General features: G+C 32.4%; 1 protein-coding gene across 1 annotated transcript; it reads left to right on the forward strand.

Annotated features, from left to right (window-relative positions):
* The first annotated feature begins 4,521 nt into the window (after positions 1 to 4,521).
* LOC116130701 (transcription factor RF2b-like) lies at positions 4,522 to 6,072 on the forward strand. The gene is made up of 4 exons (XM_031416427.1): positions 4,522 to 5,001; positions 5,102 to 5,234; positions 5,396 to 5,480; positions 5,578 to 6,072. The coding sequence occupies exons 1-4, from the start codon at positions 4,664 to 4,666 to the stop codon at positions 5,958 to 5,960; spliced, it is 939 nt and encodes a 312-aa protein (XP_031272287.1). The 5' UTR covers positions 4,522 to 4,663; the 3' UTR covers positions 5,961 to 6,072.
* The last annotated feature ends 13,557 nt before the right edge of the window (positions 6,073 to 19,629 follow it).

Raw genomic sequence — 19,629 nt, forward strand, 5'->3', positions numbered from 1 at the left:
AAATAGAAGACTACTAAGTAGTACGCTTGAGAATAAAGAGAGAAAGCAAGCAGAAATTTAGAAGTAGTACAGCAAAAACGGGGACAACGAAGTAAAAGTGTAGTTAGATTTGATTTACTTATTGAGCATTTATAGCTCACCCTGTTGCTTTCTTTATTTTTGCAGGTATTAGATTGTAACGGTCGGGAGATGTCAAGTTGGCAAGAGGGTTGCATACAATGTCTCAGTGAAGGAATTAATGTGGATTTATGTATGTATTTTTGGTAGTAATAATATTTAGAGAACATCTTCACGCTTTCCAATACATTAGAAAATGATTCTTATTATTTTTATATATGTGAGAAATAGTCATTGTGTAATAGTATTTTATAACTGGATTAAGGATAAAAAATTTAGACGAACACCCTTTTTAAGCTAGCAATTCTCTGGATTCTCTCTATAGGATACTTAATGAATACTTGCCTAGTGAGAGATTACAGGTGCCCTAGAGCCAATTCAATAGTAGCTATTGACTCTTTGTAAAAACACATGTTAGTATATTAATAAAGGAAAAATCTTTGTATCATTATGCTTATATTATTCAATATATTGATATATGCCCTTAGAGTGGTAGAATCATGATGAGGGTATCAAGTGTTTTAAATCTTGATTATGAGGACCCTATGATCACAAATCATGGCTATTCTAGAATCGTCCGTGGCCTCAGTATTATCTTGAACTAGGGAACAGATAATATGATAAGGCTATCATAGTGTTGAACGACCCTATCAAAAGGTAGTGACAAGTCTCGCTTGTCAAAGTTGTTTGATGACAACTTGGTGCAACGCTTAAGTGCTTGTATTTGGTAAGTTCACTAGACTGACACACTAGAGGGTTCCATATAGATGGTAACCTAGTGTCTATAGAATATATCCTCTAATGGATGATGGTGAATGTGATCTTTAGACTTGAGATTACTAGAGCACCGTGCGTAAATATTGGTGTAGTCTGACACTACCCTAACGTAATCCTTTTTAGGGTTATATAGTGATTGGCTACATTGAGAAGTACACTATGGCTATGGTGGATCGGCATAGGATTCATCATTCTTGGGTATAATAGAAATTATCTCATAGTGTAACTCGGTAAATGGCAATGACTGTAAATCTATTCCCACAATGGAATTGAGTTGTTGCTCAAATCAAATTTGGTTTGGTCGTTGGTCCAATGACCAAATACTGATATATTAAGGTAGTTTATTTGAAGTTGACACTATTTCTATACTTCAAACCTTAAAGAGATAATAGATGATGAAAGGATTGGATTGCACGGCAACCATACCATTGATAGGAAGCTATTTCGCTGAATCTGTATCTATCATGTGGCCATGATGTCTTGCTAGAGGCCAATCTTGGTTTATATGCAGTGAGATGATTAGTTGAGTGTTAATCGTGATACTACTCACTACCGATATGATAAAGAGTCTACAGGTCACATACTTAGAAAGCAGTTTAAGGATAGTTAATTTTTTAGGGGTATATTCATCTTTAAAATGAATCAGTATATTGGTAATTTTGCTATACAATTAAATTTGCTTAGATTGTAGCCAATGTCCAATTTTAGTATTGGAATAATTTAGCAAAATTATAATTTTACTCATTAGAAATTAATATTAATATTAAAATCTAATAATTAAATAGGGTCAATAAGCAATTCTAATTAAGGTTGGATTTAACTAAGCTAAAGGGGTTGAAAGGATATTTTAATTATGTTATAAAAGCATAATTGAAATTAGGTTTTATTATTATTCACCTATCCTAGCCGTCACTCACCAAAAAGGAGAGAAGAAAAATTCTCTCAATTTTTCTTCTTAAAATTCTTCCTTGAAACAAGAAATTGGTTCTAGCAAATTCAATTTCTTATAATTGTTTCTCTAATTTCGTGTGGATATCGGGTGCATGATTCCATTATTGAATTGAAAGTGAAATTCAAAGATTTTGAAGAAGCCTCCAAACAAAGGTATTGTCATTAAATCCTTGTATGGTTTTAATTTAAAGTTTTGTAATAAGTAATAAGTAATAAGTAATGTATATATATATATTCAACTCCGGGATTCATGGGTTAAGGGTTTATATAATAATTTTTTTTTTTGTTTTCCGCTACCTTTGACTCGTTATCAAATCCCTACATGCAGATCCTTCCACAAATCCATTTGCTGGTGGACTTCCGCTATGATTAGTGTTCGTATTGACTCCTTGGGAGCATTCACTACTCGATTCAGCTCGCTGTTGAACCATTCTAGATAGGATTTCAGGGTTTCCTCCTTACCTTGGAGAATATTTCTAAGGTAGTTCAGTGGCATGAAGAATTTCTAATTGGCTTGGAAATGTCTAAGAAATTGTGTACTTAATTGCTTCCACGATGTGATTGACTTGGCAATGAGCGATTTGATCCACTTCTTTGCTCATGTGCTTAGAGTTACTACTAAAAAATGACATTTGACTAGGTCAGAGACCTGATGTAATTCCATCAAGTAATTGAATACATCCAAATGGTCTTGTGGGTCGCCATAACCATCAAAGATTTTGACATCGGGCATTCTGAATTTTGGGGGGAGTGGCTCATTAAGAAATTCAAGAGAAAATGGGGACCCCCCCCATATCTGGTTGTTCGTTCTTCCTACCTAGCTCGAAATTCATCTAGAGCTCGCTGCATATCCTCTAATTGTCATCCAGGAGGGAAACTTCTTTCTATGACCTCCATGGGGGTCTATTGTTACCTTGTGTCGTGACTTGATGATTACGCCAATTCCTTTGTAGAGCTTGGGCCTTCCTCTTCCTAGTTTGTCGAACACTTTTTCTCGCGTGTTGTTGCTTGGTGAGTGATTGTTTTAGCAAAATTCAGGTTGTGTATTGCCTCCTACGAGCTAGTTGTGATCAGCATTTTGATGTGGATTCTGACCCACACATTGCTGTTGCATGTTGCAACGTGGGTTAAGCTCTCCGTGTCACCTGCCACCATTAGGAACTAGTCTTGAGGGCAAGGTAGGTTATTATGCCTACAGAGGCCATCACTACTGCATGTTTACCTATGGTGATGTTCATTATCGACTTTTGGGGCGTGTTGACATGTTTCTATTGCCGTGCATGATGAACAAGGCAATTGGTCCCCCGGTATCCTTCTTCGAGGAACTTTAGGTTGATTTTGTCTTCGATTCCTAGTGTATTTGTTGTAGCATCCAAGCGTTGCACCAATGTTTGGACCACAGTGGTTAATGTTCCCAAGACGTTCATCATTTGAGGGTTCTCTGGTGAGGTGTTCACTCCATTTCCTAGTCCCATCGGTCAGTTTTCCTTAGGGATGGTTTACAAGTGGCTAATGGAAGTTTCCTCTACCTGATTTGCAGGGACGAGATTTTTGGAGTTAGACCTGGTAATACGCACTGTGGAAGACATAGTGTAGGTTTGTGGTAAAGTTACCGGTATATTGGAAAAGCGTAGCGAGGGCCCTCCTTCTAGCTAGCACCAAAATGTTAACTCGCTTTTTCACACCAACGAGAGGTGCGCAAGCCTTTGGAAAGTTTGTGCAAAGGATCTATAAAAGATCAAGAAATAGGAAATATGATGTTGAACCCGTGGATTCAATGTGACTTGTGTGTGTAGTAAACGAGGCGCAAAGCGCAATAAATGTGTAAAGTAAATAGAGAAATAGAAAACAACAATTTTTAAAGTAGTTCAGATGCATAGAGCAATTCCTATGTCTACTGTTATTTTATTTATTTGTATATAAGGAGAATTTGTTGTAGAGAGACTATTACTTTAGTGCTTCTTGTGGTGCGAGTGATGAAAATATCCTTTGTTTGGGGTGGGAACCCCTTGTTTATAGTATTCCAAGGGCAATTTTTGGTGTGAAATAATCTATATGCAACTGGACATGTGGCACTGTGGTAGTTGGCTTATAGGTGAAGTAACTAACATGCAAATTGACACGTGAATTGCTAGGCAACTTGCATCCTTAGGGGGTGAAGTACTCTACATGTAGACGGACATGTAGTCTTGAAGAGGCGGTTGGCTTTCTTTCCCTTGAAGCTTTGCCTTTTAGAAAGTGGCCACATGCCCTGATGGCTAATTACCTTGGAGGACACATGTTGAGAATACTTCTGTATGTTTTTACCACCCAACAAGCAAAATGAAATTTATTAGGCATTTTATCAATTTTTAATTATACAACATTTTTGTAATTAATAAATATAAGTACTAAAGCAAGGATTCATCAGAATCTTGTATAAGGTAACTTCAAAACTTACGCGGAGCACAGCCGGCCTATAGTTTAAAATAGAAAGCAATATATATATATATATATATATATATAAAATTATGTTTTCTCCGCCCGACAAATAGAAAACGGTAAACAGTTAAAAAAAGAAAAAAAGAGTATTTACAGCGACACATAATAAATAATTAATAATAATCTTCCTCTTTTTACGCATCGAATTGCAATTGCAGCATTGTTGTTGTTGTGATTGTCGAAAGGAATGAAAAAACAAGATACACAACCCGAACCTAAACCCGAAATCAACCAAAACCCATCATCATCATCCACATTCGAAAACAATGTGGTGCCATTTTTACAAAACGAGACTCACCACCACAGGAGGGTCCATTCCGAGGTGAGCTTCGACACTATGACGATGATTATGACGTCAGATCCGATTGGTGGTGGTGAGGAGGAGATTCGGTCAGAGGATGACTTGTTTTCCACATACATTGACGTCGACAAGTTAACTGCCGAAGGAGGAGGAGGTAATGGTAATGGTAATGGTAATGGGAATTGTAATGGTGACAGTGGACAAAACGGTGCGGATCAAAGTGGGACAACTACGACGTCGTGTAAGGGACGACATAATAGGCACAGGCATACTGGTTCTATTGATGGATATGGCGAGATAATGGAAGCTAAAAAAGCCATGACTCCTGATAAATTAGCTGAGCTTTGGAATGTTGATCCCAAACGAGCCAAAAGGTTTCATTCTAATTATTCTTTTTCTTTTTAGTATAATGTAAAATAAAAAGTATTGGGAAATTTAATTTACTGAAAAAATACATATATAATTTGTATGTAGAATATTGGCAAATCGGCAGTCAGCTGCTCGTTCAAAAGAGAGAAAGGCTCGTTATATAATAGAACTTGAACGCAAAGTTCAGAAACTTCAAACTGAAGCCACAACTCTTTCCGCCCAGCTCACTTTGTTTCAGGTTTCTCTTTCGTTTAATTTACTTGTCAAATGAGCCATATTCGGTATTATGTGAACTGAAACTTAATTAATTAGCATGGATTATTTTTTTTTTAAATTTTGGTAGAATAGATTATCTTAAGTCCTAAGTTAAAATTGTCACCTTTATCTTATTTATAATAGAGGGATACAACGGGTTTGAGTAGCGAAAATACAGAGCTAAAGCTTCGGCTACAAGCGATGGAGCAACAAGCTCAGTTTTGTGATGGTGAGATTTGGGATTGATAACATCTTTTATGTGTCATCATTGGAGTTATTTTTGTTGAATGATTTTGTGAATTTAGTTTTGTGGTGATACTCTGAAGCTCTCAATGAAGCGTTGACGAAGGAAGTTGAGAGGCTTAAGATTGCTACTGGGGAAATAATGAATTCCTCTGAATCGTATAATTCGAGAATACAGTCAATGCCGTACAACAAGTCGAACATTGTTGTAGTTGTGCAACAACCAGGTTCAATTGCTGGCCACCAGAATTTGCAGTTGCCACTGATGAATCATCCGCAATCAAGCCTGACCCTGACGGATCATCATCCACATCAAACAAAGTCTCACCCCATGTCTGATATTTCACAAAATGACTCAGTTGGTCGATTACAAGGGCTTGACATCTGTAATAGTAGTAAAGGATCGAGTTTTGTGAAATCCGAAGGCCCTTCTCTTTCTGCAAGTGAAAGTAGCACCACATTTTGACACCATTCGACTGTTGTTGTTAACTCATCCATGGTGTGGATTTGTAGTATATTGTTAATATTAAGTTGTTTAGTCAAAGTATTTTGAACTTTTACTACTATTCATTTCATTCATGTTGTGGGGATCGATTCTTGGTTGTTTTTTTTTTTTTTTTAAATAACAAAAACAGGTAAGATGCTGTGTTCCCTGAGTCCTTTGTTGGATGTTTGGAATCTGTCATTTTGGGTAATAGAATGTATGTGAATGAAAGGTCATTCCCAGTACATGTATTATCATGTCATCCTATTTCTTTTTATCTTATTTTATTTGATGTTTGTGTTAACTTTGTGTTTAATCTCACTTCTACAGGTTCATGGATTGCTTATAACAGGATTTTTTCTTTGACTTCTTGTGTTTAATCTCACTTCTATAGGTCAGTGTTGAGTTGAAGTGTAAACACAGGCAAAGGCAAAAACTTGAATTCGCCATTGATAATGTGATACTATGCTTTTTGAAATATAATTATGACCCATGAAGTTGATTGAGTTGTTAAAACTTCAATGTACATACTCTTCATAACATGGCTGTTTTCTTGTCATTTCGATGTAAGGTAATAAACACAAATGATTGCTTTTTTATTGGTGAAACATTGCTCTAGTGGGACAAACTGAAACTGATTTTGAATTCTGTAATAGGATAATTTTATGTGCCTTATGACATCATAAAGCGATTTTCGAAAACTATTAAAAATACCTCCGTGTAAAGATTTAAAGAAAAAAAAATTCTTAAATGCTTAGAATTTGTACTAAATTTAATTAATAATGATAATGTTTGTATGAAATATTGCCTTCAATTTCATTGTTAAAACAGTACTAGAAAAAACCTCATCCTTGACATAATAATTTGATAGATTTTCTTGAATGTTCTCAAAACTATCAAGAACTTTAATTCTTGACAATTTTTGAACTATCAAGAATTTGAAATATTTATTGACCATTTTGGATGATTTTTGACAGTTATTAACTGTCAAAGATTTGGTAAAAAATAAATTTTACAAATTTTGTTCTTGACAGTTGTAGTCTCAATCCTTGACAATTTTTTATTGTTAAGGATTAAGTTGAAAAAACAAAAATAAAAGAACCCTAAAACATTTGCTTACCTGGTATTTCACCAAGGCAAAAGTTTCCCACAAATTCACTGTTTATTCCCATCACTTTTTTCCTAAAGCTTTTGCTTATCCGCTATTTTACTCATTTGTGCAAACCCTCACAGTCGACCGACTTTCGGCATTGGAAAAAAAGTTTTCGTTTCTACCACTCTTGTTTAGTATATGCCGACTTGCTCACTAACTCTGGAGTTTACTCTGTGCCTTTTTCGACGGAGATTGTTAACTTCAGTGAGTTCTCAACGAGGTGTATCCCCAAACCCAAATCAACTCTAAAGCTAGACACCCGAGACCCCAACTACCCAATATCCTTCCCACCCAATCTCCATTCGAGTTTCTAGTCAACAACCACCCACTAGACACCGATTAGCCCACAACTGCCACTGATCTTCAAGTTTATTCACAAATCAACGTTAAGATGTTAATAGTTGCTTTGCTCAATACATTTTGCAATAGTTGTTGGCTTTTGCTTTCAAGATTGTGTCTCACTATTGCAACATTTTGGTGGTGCTAAATAACTTAATAACTATGCAAAGTCACTTCATTGTCTCTTTATCAAAACTGGATCTATCAGAGTTATACTATTAGAGCACAATATCATAAAAAATTCGTGCTTTGTGGTGATATGTTGAGTGCTAGTACAATGTTTGATCTAATGCCTCAATGAAACTTGGTTTCTAGGACAAGTATTATATCTACATGTGTTCGTGATGGAAAATCTTGGATTTGGTTAGATAGATTGTTTGACAGATACAAAGTTTAATCCTTCACAACTGCATGAGTTGCAATCGCAGCATAGTGCATGTGTAAGGGTTGACCCCACAGAGACTAGAGATGCTCTTGCAATCCTAGTAACTATGCCTTGATGAATCAAAACGAGAATGAAATAAAGAAAAACACGTAAACAACATTAAAGTAAACCTAATCTAACTATATACAAAGGATCCTAGGGCTCTAACTCCATCATAATTATCAAGCAATGAGTTCATCATCAAACAATTGTTCTCTCCACTCTATTCTAGGGTTCGTATGTCATCGGGTTCAACCAAGTACTTTCATCATCTAAACTAACTAGTGGTGTATAACCTAGTCAAAATAACGAAGGAACCAATTCGTATAGACACAAATCATTCATTCACGGAGCTAATCAAGATAGGCACGACGTCTCTCGTTTCTAAGGTATTACTGCGGTCATTTGGATTAACCTAGTGTTTCCATCAACTAAACTAGCTAGTGGCGTATAGCCTAGTCTAATAACGGAAACCCATTAAGCACAAGACAATCTTAAAGACAAAAACCTATACCTGGGCAAGGCTACAAATCAATCGTTCCATACACAATCTTGTCTTATACAATCAACTAGACATGGGGCCCGTGCATTGCACAGGTATGTTTATTCAATTTTTTTGAAACAAATTTATTCTAACAAAATAAACTAATTAGATTAAGACATAATAATTGTAAAATTATACAAATTTTAAAGTAAATACAAATTTTATATATATACAAAATTATGTTAAGATAAAATTAATAATTGTACCTATATAATTATTAATATCAATTATAGGTAGATGTCATTAAATCATTCATCCAACTTGAGAAGATCACCTGAGTATTATGTGGTCTAATTATATTTTCAAGATCATAACCTTGTACAATTGATATTATTTTTGCAGACATGTCTTTAATATTCGATGTCAGTATTTTGTAATGAATCGTGTATGATATTTAAGATCACCTAAATATTATCAAGATCAACTATTTAAACTTAAAATTTATACTAACCTTCAGCAATTTCTGTAGCTTATATTCATTTTCAAGTTGCGTTGTGCAGGTATGTTTATCATATATTTTTTTACATTATTATTGGTTTTTTTGTCTTTTAAATATATATTTTCTATATTGAAGTTCATTTTATATTGAGTTGATAATTAAAAAATCAATAAATAAAATATCCACAAATTGAACTCAAAGTCTATATCATCATGGTTCTTCTCAAATATGTCACCATTTGAAATCTGCAACTAAAGTTTAAAACTTTGTCAAGAAAAGCAAAAAAGTTTGCAAGATAACCCATTGGTTATTATTGATAAGTCTATAAATCAATTAGAGAAAGAGAAACCTTGTCGAAAAATGTGAACTTTTAAGCAAGAGACTTGTAGAGCCAAAGGAAAAATTGATTTTGATTGTTGAGAAGAGAAAATGAATTATTTTTATTATTATTATTTTAGAAATTAAAAATGTTGAGAAAAGAACTCATATAGAAAGCAACAACAACTTCAACAGTATAATTTGAAGGCAACTTAATTGAAGCATTGAAGAAGCCATGAAGATAAAGGTCCTATGACACAAATGTACTTGCTGCAATTAGAATTGACCACTATATATAGCAAAAAAAGCATTTGATGATAACATCCTAAAGAAAGACAATAATTGTAAAACCCACAAATCAAACAATAAAATCAATCCAAAAATCAACAAAAAGTGATAGAACAAATACAATTAAAACTGCATATCAATATTTGTTTTCCTTTGTCATCACTAAAATTGAATTTGTTTTATGTGTGTGATGATAAAATGAATGTTCAGAAGCAGGTCTATAGTTACCCTAATTCATCATATAATATATCAAATTAAAGCCCTAGCATTCTAGTTTCCAAAGATTCAAACCGCTCATCAATTGGATTTTTATTGAGCAAGTTATGGCTAATTTATTACTGACTGTTCAGTGGAAATCGAGAAACAGAGGAAACCAAAATGTGTGTGATAATAAACATAATGGCTAGATAGAAGGGCTATAGTTATCCAAATTAAGTATATAATATATCAAATTAAAGCTCTGTATGTCTAGTTTCTAAAGATTCAAATCTCTTATCAATTGGATTTTTATTAAGCAAGTTATAGTCAATTTACTACTGACTATTTAGTAGAAACCAAAATGTGTGTGATAATAAAATGAATGGTTAGGTAGCGGGGCTACATTTATCAAAATTAAGTAGATATTATATAAAATTAAAGCTATGTCTATCTAGTTTCTAAAGATTCAAACCTCTCATCAATTGGATTTTTATTGAGAAAGTTATGGTCAATTTACTACTGATTGTTCAATAGAAACCAAAATGTGTGTGATTATAAAAGGAATCGTTTGACAGTGGGGCTACAATTATCCAAATTACACATATAATATATCAAATTAAAACCCTGTCTATATAGTTTCTATAGATTCAAACCTCTCATCAATTGGAGTTTCATTGAGCAAGTTATGGTCAATTTACTACTGATTGTTTAGTGGAAACCTAAATGTGTGTGATGATAAAATGAATGGTTTACTAAAGTTATATGGTTCAGCATCAAACATCAGTTAATATTTTTTAAATAAATGAAATTAGTTATATTCAACAACCACCTCTTTTCATAATATATGTATGTAACATTAAAAGATATCAACAAAAGAGATAGAATAATTACAATTAAAACTACATATCATTATTTGTTTTCCTTTAAGGATAATAATAATGGTTCGGCATATAATAAATGGTTTACTAAAGCTACATGGTTCGACAACAAACATCAAATGATATTTGTGATACAAATAAAATTTGTTATATTCAGCAACAGCCTGTTTTTGATATATGTATGTAACATAAAAAAATATCAACAAAAAGAGATAGAACAAACACAATTAAAATTGCATAGCAATATTTGTTTTCCTTTGTCATCACTAAAAATTGAATTGGTTTTATGTGTGTGATGATAAAATGAATGGTTCGGCCGTAGGACTATAGTTATTCAAATTCATCATATAATATATCAAATTAAGGCTCTATCTTTCTAGTTTCCAAAGATTCAAACCGCTCATCAATTGGATTTTTATAAAGTAGGTTATGGCCAGTTTACTACTGACTGTTCAGTGGAAATCGAGAAACAATAGAAATTGAAATGTGTGTGATGATAAAAGGAATGGTTCAGAAGTGGGGCTAAATTTATCCAAATTAAGTGATTAAAGACCTATCTGTCTAGTTACTAAATATTCAAACCTCTCATCAATTGGAGTTTTATTGAGCAAGTTATGGTCAATTTACTACTAATTGTTCAGTGGAAACTGAAATGTGTGATGATAAAAGGAATGGTTCAGCAGTGGGGTTAATCATGAAAACATATATATGAAAATACATATATAAACGAGTAATAAAGTATGGGCCCATATTTAATTTTTCTTTATATACAAATATTTACAAAATATACTCAAAATAGCAACTTGACAGTGTAGCCCAACCCTTCCACTGCGTGATGTTTCGTGTGACCGCAACTCACCTATTACCTACAAAAACATTGAAAACAATGGAGTGAGCACTAATTGCTTAGTAAGTAAACCCACTATGCTACCCTTCAATCTCCGTTGCTTAAATTCCGAATTTTCTTTCATTACATCACATTTCCTGATTATTCTCTATTCTTTATTTGTTCTTTCTCTATTCTTTCTCATTCTTTCTTTGTTTTGCTCTCTATTTTTCTCTTTGTTTTCTAATTTTTACTACTCATGATAATGAGCATGGTATTATGCATATTCATGATGCAAATGCACAAATGCACAAAGTATGCATTTTCTTTTCTATTTTTCTTATTCTGTTTTCTATTTCTTTATTTATTTCTTTCTTTTCAAGTCTTTCTTTATATTATTTCTATTATTTCTTTCTATTATTTCTTTCTTTTTTTCTTTCTATTCTTTCTTTCTTTTCTATTCTTTCTTTTCTTGCCGATCGGACTCGGTTGAGGCATGGATTTGGAACCTTGGCCGTGTGAGTGAATTCTCTAATTCTAGGTACAATCCTCATCCACACGCACTTGTAACGAACTGTACAATTCTTCTTTCTTAATTCTGAGGCCGCTCACTAAAGGCGGTGTGCATAGGACTATGTCACTTACGGCTCCCCATCGCAACAACCTTCTCTTCTTTTTATCTTTTTACACTTCTTTAACTAAAAATTCATATTTGAATATCTTTAATATTCTCATTTCTTTCTATTTTCTTTTTAACATATTTTAGTGCTTTTTTATGCTCTTATGAATATGTATGCATGTAGATGGTTTAATGCTTATAATTCTTTCTAAATTCATATGTTTAAATGCAATTATACATTATGGAATGCAAACATGTCATTCTTTACCATCTACAAACTTATCCCAAAGTAATACATAATCATACTCATATCTGCATTTCTCTTTGGCATTTCATCAAACAATTCATGTGCACAAATCAACACTAATTTGGCTACACTTCTTTCTCTATTTTAGGCCACCAAAAATTTGGCATAAACTCCTCCATAACTAACACCAAATCTGCCCAAAATACATACTTCAATTCTTCCAAATCTCAACCAAACATTCATCAAGTATCACATACACCAACCCAACTTCTCATGGATAGGTTCTAATTATTATTCAACACCAAATCCATCAACAATTCTACATATAACACATATATATGCATAAAGAAAATTTTCTACACATGCAACATAACTTAAATCATACTTAAGGTAAGATTTACTTACCTTTGATATGAGCAAATTCAACCCTTTAAGAATCTTCTTTGATCAAACTCTCTTCCTCTTAAATCCTATGAGCATAAACCATCAAAATCAACACTTTAAAAATTAAAAATCACTTCTTAGTGCAAGGATCTTACCTAAAGTGCTTGGGATTGAAAATCCACACAAAAATACCAAGATCTATGAATTTCTTTTGAAAAAGAAGTGAAGAAATTGAGAGGATTTGGAGGAGAAGTGGCGTGAAAATGGGTTGAAGAGTGGCTAGGGTTTCACTCTTCAATCCTTGATATAACATTAAATTATATATAGTTTCCCATTTTGCTCTTGCACTTTCTTTAAAATTCCATCTATGTCCCTTAGTCAATTACCATAATTCTCTCATTTTTATTGCATTCTCCATGAAATTATATCTCTTTTCACTCCCCACAATTTCAACAAATTTTGAGTGAAAAGACCATTTTACACTTAATACAAGTTTAAGGCATTTTCTTCACATTTTGCCTTAAAATAACCTTAGCAAAAATCAACTAAAAGTATAAGAGCATAAATTAAATTACGTACCTCCATGTGGGCGTTACAGTTACAGTTATCAAAATTAAGTGTATAATATAATAAATTAAAGCTCTGTATGTATAGTTTCTAAATATTCAAACCTCTCATCAATTACTGCTAGCAAGTTATGGTTAGTTTATTACTGACTGTTTAGTGGAAATTGAAATGGGTGTGACAATAAAATGAATAGTTCTTCAGTGGGGCTACAGTTATCCAAATTAAGTATATAATATATCAAATTAAAGCCCTATCTATCTAGTTTTCAAATATCCAAATTAAGCGTATAATATATCAAATTGGAGGTTCATTGAGCAAGTTATGGCTAATTTACTATTGATTGTTTAGCGGAAATCAAGAAACAGGGGAAACCGAAATGTGTGAGATGATAAAAGGAATGGTTTGGCAATGGGGCTATAGTTATCCAAATTAAGCGTATAATACATCAATTTAAAGCCCTATATGTCCAGTTTCTAAAGATGCAAACCTCTCATCAATTGAATTTTTATTGAGCAAGTTATGGTCAATTTACTACTGACTATTCAATGGAAGCCAAAATGTGTGTGATGATGAAAGGAATGGTTCGGTAGTGGGGCTACAATTATCCAAATTAAGCATATAATATATCAAATTAAATAAATATCTGTCTTGTTTCTAAATATTCAATCCTCTCATCAACTGTATTTTTATTAAGCAAGTTATGGTCAATTTACTACTTATTGTTTAGTGGAAGTCAAAATGTGTGTGATGATGAAATGAATGGTTCGGCAGTGGGGCTATGGTTATCCAAATTAAGCGTATAATATATCAAATTAAAGCACTGTCTGTCTAGTTTCTAAAGATCAATCCTCTCATCAATTGGATTTTTATTGAGTAAGTTATGGTCAATTTACTACTGATTATTCAGTGGAAACCAAAATGCGTGTGTTAAATAAATGAAATTAGTTATATTCAGCAACAACCTCTTTTCATGATATATGTATGTAACATAAAAGGATATCAACAAAAAGAGATAGAACAATTACAATTAAAACTACATATCAATATTTGTTTTCCTTTAGGATAATCAGAATAGTTCGACATATTATAAATGGTTTACCAAAGCTACATGATTCAGCAACAAACATTAGATGATATTTGTGATACAAATAAAATTTGTTATGTCCAGCAACAACCTGTTTTTGATATATGTATGTAACATAAAAAATTATCAACAAAAAGAGATAGAACAAATACAATTTGTTTTCCTTTGTTATCATTAAAATTGAATTGGTTTTATGTGTCTGATGATAAAATAAATGGTTCGGCTGCAGGTCTACAGTTATCAAAATTTATCGTATAATATATCAAATTAAAGCTCATCTTTCTAATTTCCAAAGATTCATACTGCTCATCAATTAAATTTTTATTGAGTAAGTTATAGCCAATTTACTACTAATTGTTCAGTGGAAATTGAGAAATAGGAGAAACCAAAATGTGTGTGATAATAAAAGGAATGCTTCAACAGCAGGGCTACAATTATCCAAATTAAGTATATAATATACTACATTAAAGCTCCATCTGTCTAGTTTCTAAATATTCAAGCCTTCCATCAATTGGAGTTTTATTGAGCAAGTTATGGTCAATTTACTACTAACTGTTCAGTGGAAACTGAAATGTGTGTGATGATAAAAGGAATGGTTTGAAAGTGGGGCTAAAGTTATCCAAATTAAGTATATAATATATTAAATTAAAGCTCTATCTGTCTAGTTATCAAAGATTTAAACCGCTCATAAATTAGAGTTTTATTAAGCAAGTTATGACTAATTTACTACTAACTGTTAAGTGAAAATAGAGAAACAAGATAAACCTAAATGTGTATGATGATAAAAAGAATCGTTCGGTAGTGGGACTAAAGTTATTCAAATTAAGCATATAATATACCAATTTAAAGCCTTGTATGTCTAGTTTCTTAAGATGCAAACGTCCCATGAATTGAATTTTTATTGAGCAAGTTATGGTCTATTTACTATTGATTGTTCAGTGGAAGCTAAAATGTGTGTGATGTTGAAAGGAATGGTTCGGCAGTGGGGCTACAGTTATCCAAATTAAGTGTATAATATAACAAATTAAATCACTATTTGTCTAGTTTATAAAGATTCAATCTTCATCATGCTCTTATGAATATGTATGCATGTAGATGGTTTCATGCTTATAATTTTTGCTAAATGCAAATGTTTAAAGGCAAGGATGCCATGTAGCATAAAAATAAGTTTCTCTCTACCATCTACAAACTCATATCAATTCATAAATGAATAAAACTCATGCATACACTTCTCTTGGACATTTCATCAAACATATTGCATGCATAATCAAACTCTAATTTGACTACAATTCTATTTCTTTCTCAAGCCACCAATATTTGGAGTAAAACTCCCTTAAACAATTATCAAACCTGTCCAAAACAATACACCCCCAAAAATTTTACTCAACTCTTTCTAACTTTAACCAAACTTCAATTAATCATCATACAACCAAAACCACTTCTCATGGCTAAATTCTATTCATCAATAATCATTAAACTCATCAATAATTCATCAATTTCATCAACAATTCTCAAAATCATAAACATAAACATATATGTAAAATCTCTACATACTTGATTTCTCAAATCATAACTTGGGTGGGATTTACTTACCTTGTGCTTGAGTAATTCCACAGAAGAATCTCTCTTTCTTTGGTAGACTTGTTCTTTCTCTAAAACCCTAAGCATAAACACTATAAGAATTCAACACCTTAAAAATTAATCTCACATCTATTGCAAGAATTCTTACCTTTGGGTGCTTAGGATCAAATCTCTACCAAAATCCCACCAAAAGCCCTCTAAAATCCCTTGGTAATTTGATGAAGAGATGAGAGAAATTGAGAGTGAAGTGGCGTGAGAAGGAGTAGAGAATGATAGGGTCTTTTTGCTTGAACTCTTAATATCTCATATTAATATGCATACTTTCCTATTTTGCCCTTCCACTTTCTTTAAAATTCCATCTGTCATTTAGTCAATTACCATAATGCCCTCATTTTTATTGCATTCTCCATGAAATTCTATCTCTTTTCACTCCCCACTTTTTCAACTAATTTTGAGTGAAAAGACCATTTCACCCTTAATGCAAGTTTAAGACATTTTCTTCTTATTTTCTCAAAATAACTTTAGCAAAAATCAACTAAAGGTATAAGAGCATAATTTAAATTACGTACCTCCATGTGATCGTTATAGGAGCCTACAAGTCACACACTTAAAAGACAAATCAAATTTGTTGAAGGGGCATTTTCATCATTTTGGGGTGAAGGGTATTTTGGTAATTCTTACGGTGCAATTAAATTTGTTGAAGGTTATTGCCTGATAGGTTGTTGCCTATGTCCAATTTTAATTTGTAAGATTACTTATTTATTCAAATATATATACATATATATATATATATATGTATATATATATAGGTGTATATATATTAAAAGGAAAAAATAAATTATTATTTAAGTAATATATTGGTGTACATGCATTTTAAATAATGAATAATTATTTTATGAATAACGAAATAATAATAAAATACCAAAAACAACCTTATCTTGGGCACTAAGTAAAATCTAATTATTTATTTATAATAATAAATATTAATGGAAATAAAAGGGAATATTCCTTGGCATATGCCAAGGGAATATTAGGGTTAGGGTTCCCTATAAAAAGGGGATCTTAACCCCATTTCCCTTTTAAGCCCATTCTTGCCACCCAAGATAGATTTGTAGAGAGAGTTTTTCCTAGAAAAACTTCTCTTTTTCTTTTTTGAACCTTCACTCTCAAACTAGCAAATTGATTGTGTGGGTCTTATTGTCTTTGTTTAGATTTCTATGTGTTCACTTCTCTTGAAGATGCGAGCATTTTTCTGTTCAATCAAAAGTGTTGGAGCCTCCAATCGAAGGTTTGATTATAACGTTACTTTAATCTTTATGTATATTTTTTTATGAATGGGTTATCAACATCAATCTATCATCCAGGATAAAAATGGGTTTCGAATGAAATTTTTTTGTTGTTATTCCACACTTTATTCAATTAAATCCCTACATAAACATATTTAATTGTATAATTACTAAGATAGGCTAGCATTTAGAATATGAATACAGTTCTTATTTGATAAAGTTTAACAAAAAATTGGAAAGTCTTTTTTATTTCTATTAGAATAGGTACAGTGGAATGCCCATCAAAGACGACTAGCAGGAAACTGATGAAGACATTCATCAACAGGGATCGAGCATCTGGACATATATGGAACTTAGTACCGGTGGTGGTGGATGTAACAACTCTAGCACGTAAAGACATGGACCAAATGAGCTGCAATGGTATATGCAAATGGACATATCCTACATCACCAAGAAGGAGAAATGCGAGACAGATGTGCTTCAATGGTGGAACCAAAATGTAAGTTGATTCTCATTGTAGCCCAAATGGAACTTGACATTTTATGTGTGCTAGTTTCCACAATTACACCCAAGTCAACATTCTTAATTAGTGACTGCATTATTGAAGACAGAAGATGCTCTTTAACCAATGAGATGGTTGAAGTCATTACATGTTTATGGGATTGGATTCATGGAGACAGAAGACTACAATACCACCTTGAAAATCCCGAACTACTCGACCACTTCAAAAACATAGATTTCGATGATGTAAATTAATAATTAAATAAAAACAAATTTATTTAATTGTTCAAGTTTAAATTAAATTTGCACATTTTGAACATTATGCTAAAAGTAAATTATCTATTTAAATTAAAACCATATAAATTTATAACAATCCATTTATATTTATTTAATTCTTTGAGTTCAAATTAAATTTTCACATTGCGAAGCTAAAATTAAATTATCTCTTTAAATTAAAACCATTAAAACCATTCATTTATATTTATTTACTAATTAATTAAAAATTTACAAATAATCCCCTGATAACATACATAAACCCCCTTACATAAATATCTATTTACTCCAAATATAAAAAAAATTAGGGGGCTAAATTAAAAATTCCCAAGCCCATAGGGCCGATCTTATGACCAGTTCAGGCCCTAATAAAACTCATGGGCCCAAGACCGGCCCTTGAGGATTTGGGCCCGGTCCTTGAATTTGGGACTGGGCCTTGCCCACCTCTACTCGGAGTAATTGACTTTCCAAAACCTAAGGGTCGAATAAATTAAGTCTGGTTATTTTGTTAGATAAAATATATTTTCAATTGGTTATGATATACTGCAGGTTTATTAACATTATAGAAATAATGTCTTATAATGTGAATTATTACATTAATAACAAATAATATTTTACCAATAACATATCTATACAACCATGAAAGTGTTAGCAACTCCGGATACATAATTTGGCTGCACGTGGAAGGTTTCAATTCAAAATTAATTTTATATTTTCATATGTTCAATAATTTTTATTTGGGTTGGTGGACTTACATCCCCTACAACATCAAAAACAAACTTACCCCCTTAACTTTGGAATTAGAACCTTAGACCTTCTACCGTCAATTTTTGCCGTTAAAATTATCTTGGGGCACACCCCCTCTCCCCCGGCGCAAAAATATAAAAAAAAAAAAAAAATCTATTTTTAGATAGTCCTGAGTCACCTGGCTCAATTTTGGTTCTTTTGCTACAACCTGGTCCTTGGGCAAGCTAGGGTTACTTTGGGGCTTTACACCCTACTCTGCTTTGGGGTGTATTAGGAGTGTTTAACTAAAAAATAAAATAAAATAAAATTGGATCATGAAATTCGAAACTCAAAGTTTTGACTGATTATTTGAACAATTTGGAATGTTAAATTCATTGCGGATCACATTAAAATTTTTTCACAAACAAATGTCTAATCTTGATGAATTTTCATATATAGAGTTACTTAGTTTTTATGATTTAAAAGTTTTACATTTAATCCCATCCAATAATTCCATAAGTCTAATAAATTGAATTGGTTTTAGATTTCGAAGTCCGAATCCTATCAAGCTCACCTCTTCTCTTCGCACTTACTTCCATATATATTGTTATACCTAAAAATAAAGGTTGACCTATGTTAATATCATCAAGCATCAATCAAAATTTGAAAAAGCATTCCATCGTCCAAAACATACCGTGTCTCCAAAAGCAAAAAGAATATAACTGTCAACAATCTAGCCGATTCAAGAATTTGTTCTTAGATAAATTTAGTTTGTACACCTGTCCAAGCTCCATTTAATGTAAATATATTTTTTGAGTTCTTAACGAATTGGAAGACAAGAGAGATCTTCACAGCATCAAGCTATTTGCAAAAGTGTAATCATTACCTTAAGCAAAATGGGTATAAATAGACAGCTCCCTCTCATAAAATCAGGATCAGACTCTCACGAATTCAATAAAGAAGATAGCAAAAACAC

Source organism: Pistacia vera, unplaced genomic scaffold (genome assembly GCF_008641045.1).
Source record: "Pistacia vera cultivar Batoury unplaced genomic scaffold, PisVer_v2 Contig223, whole genome shotgun sequence".
Taxonomy (NCBI): domain Eukaryota; kingdom Viridiplantae; phylum Streptophyta; class Magnoliopsida; order Sapindales; family Anacardiaceae; genus Pistacia; species Pistacia vera.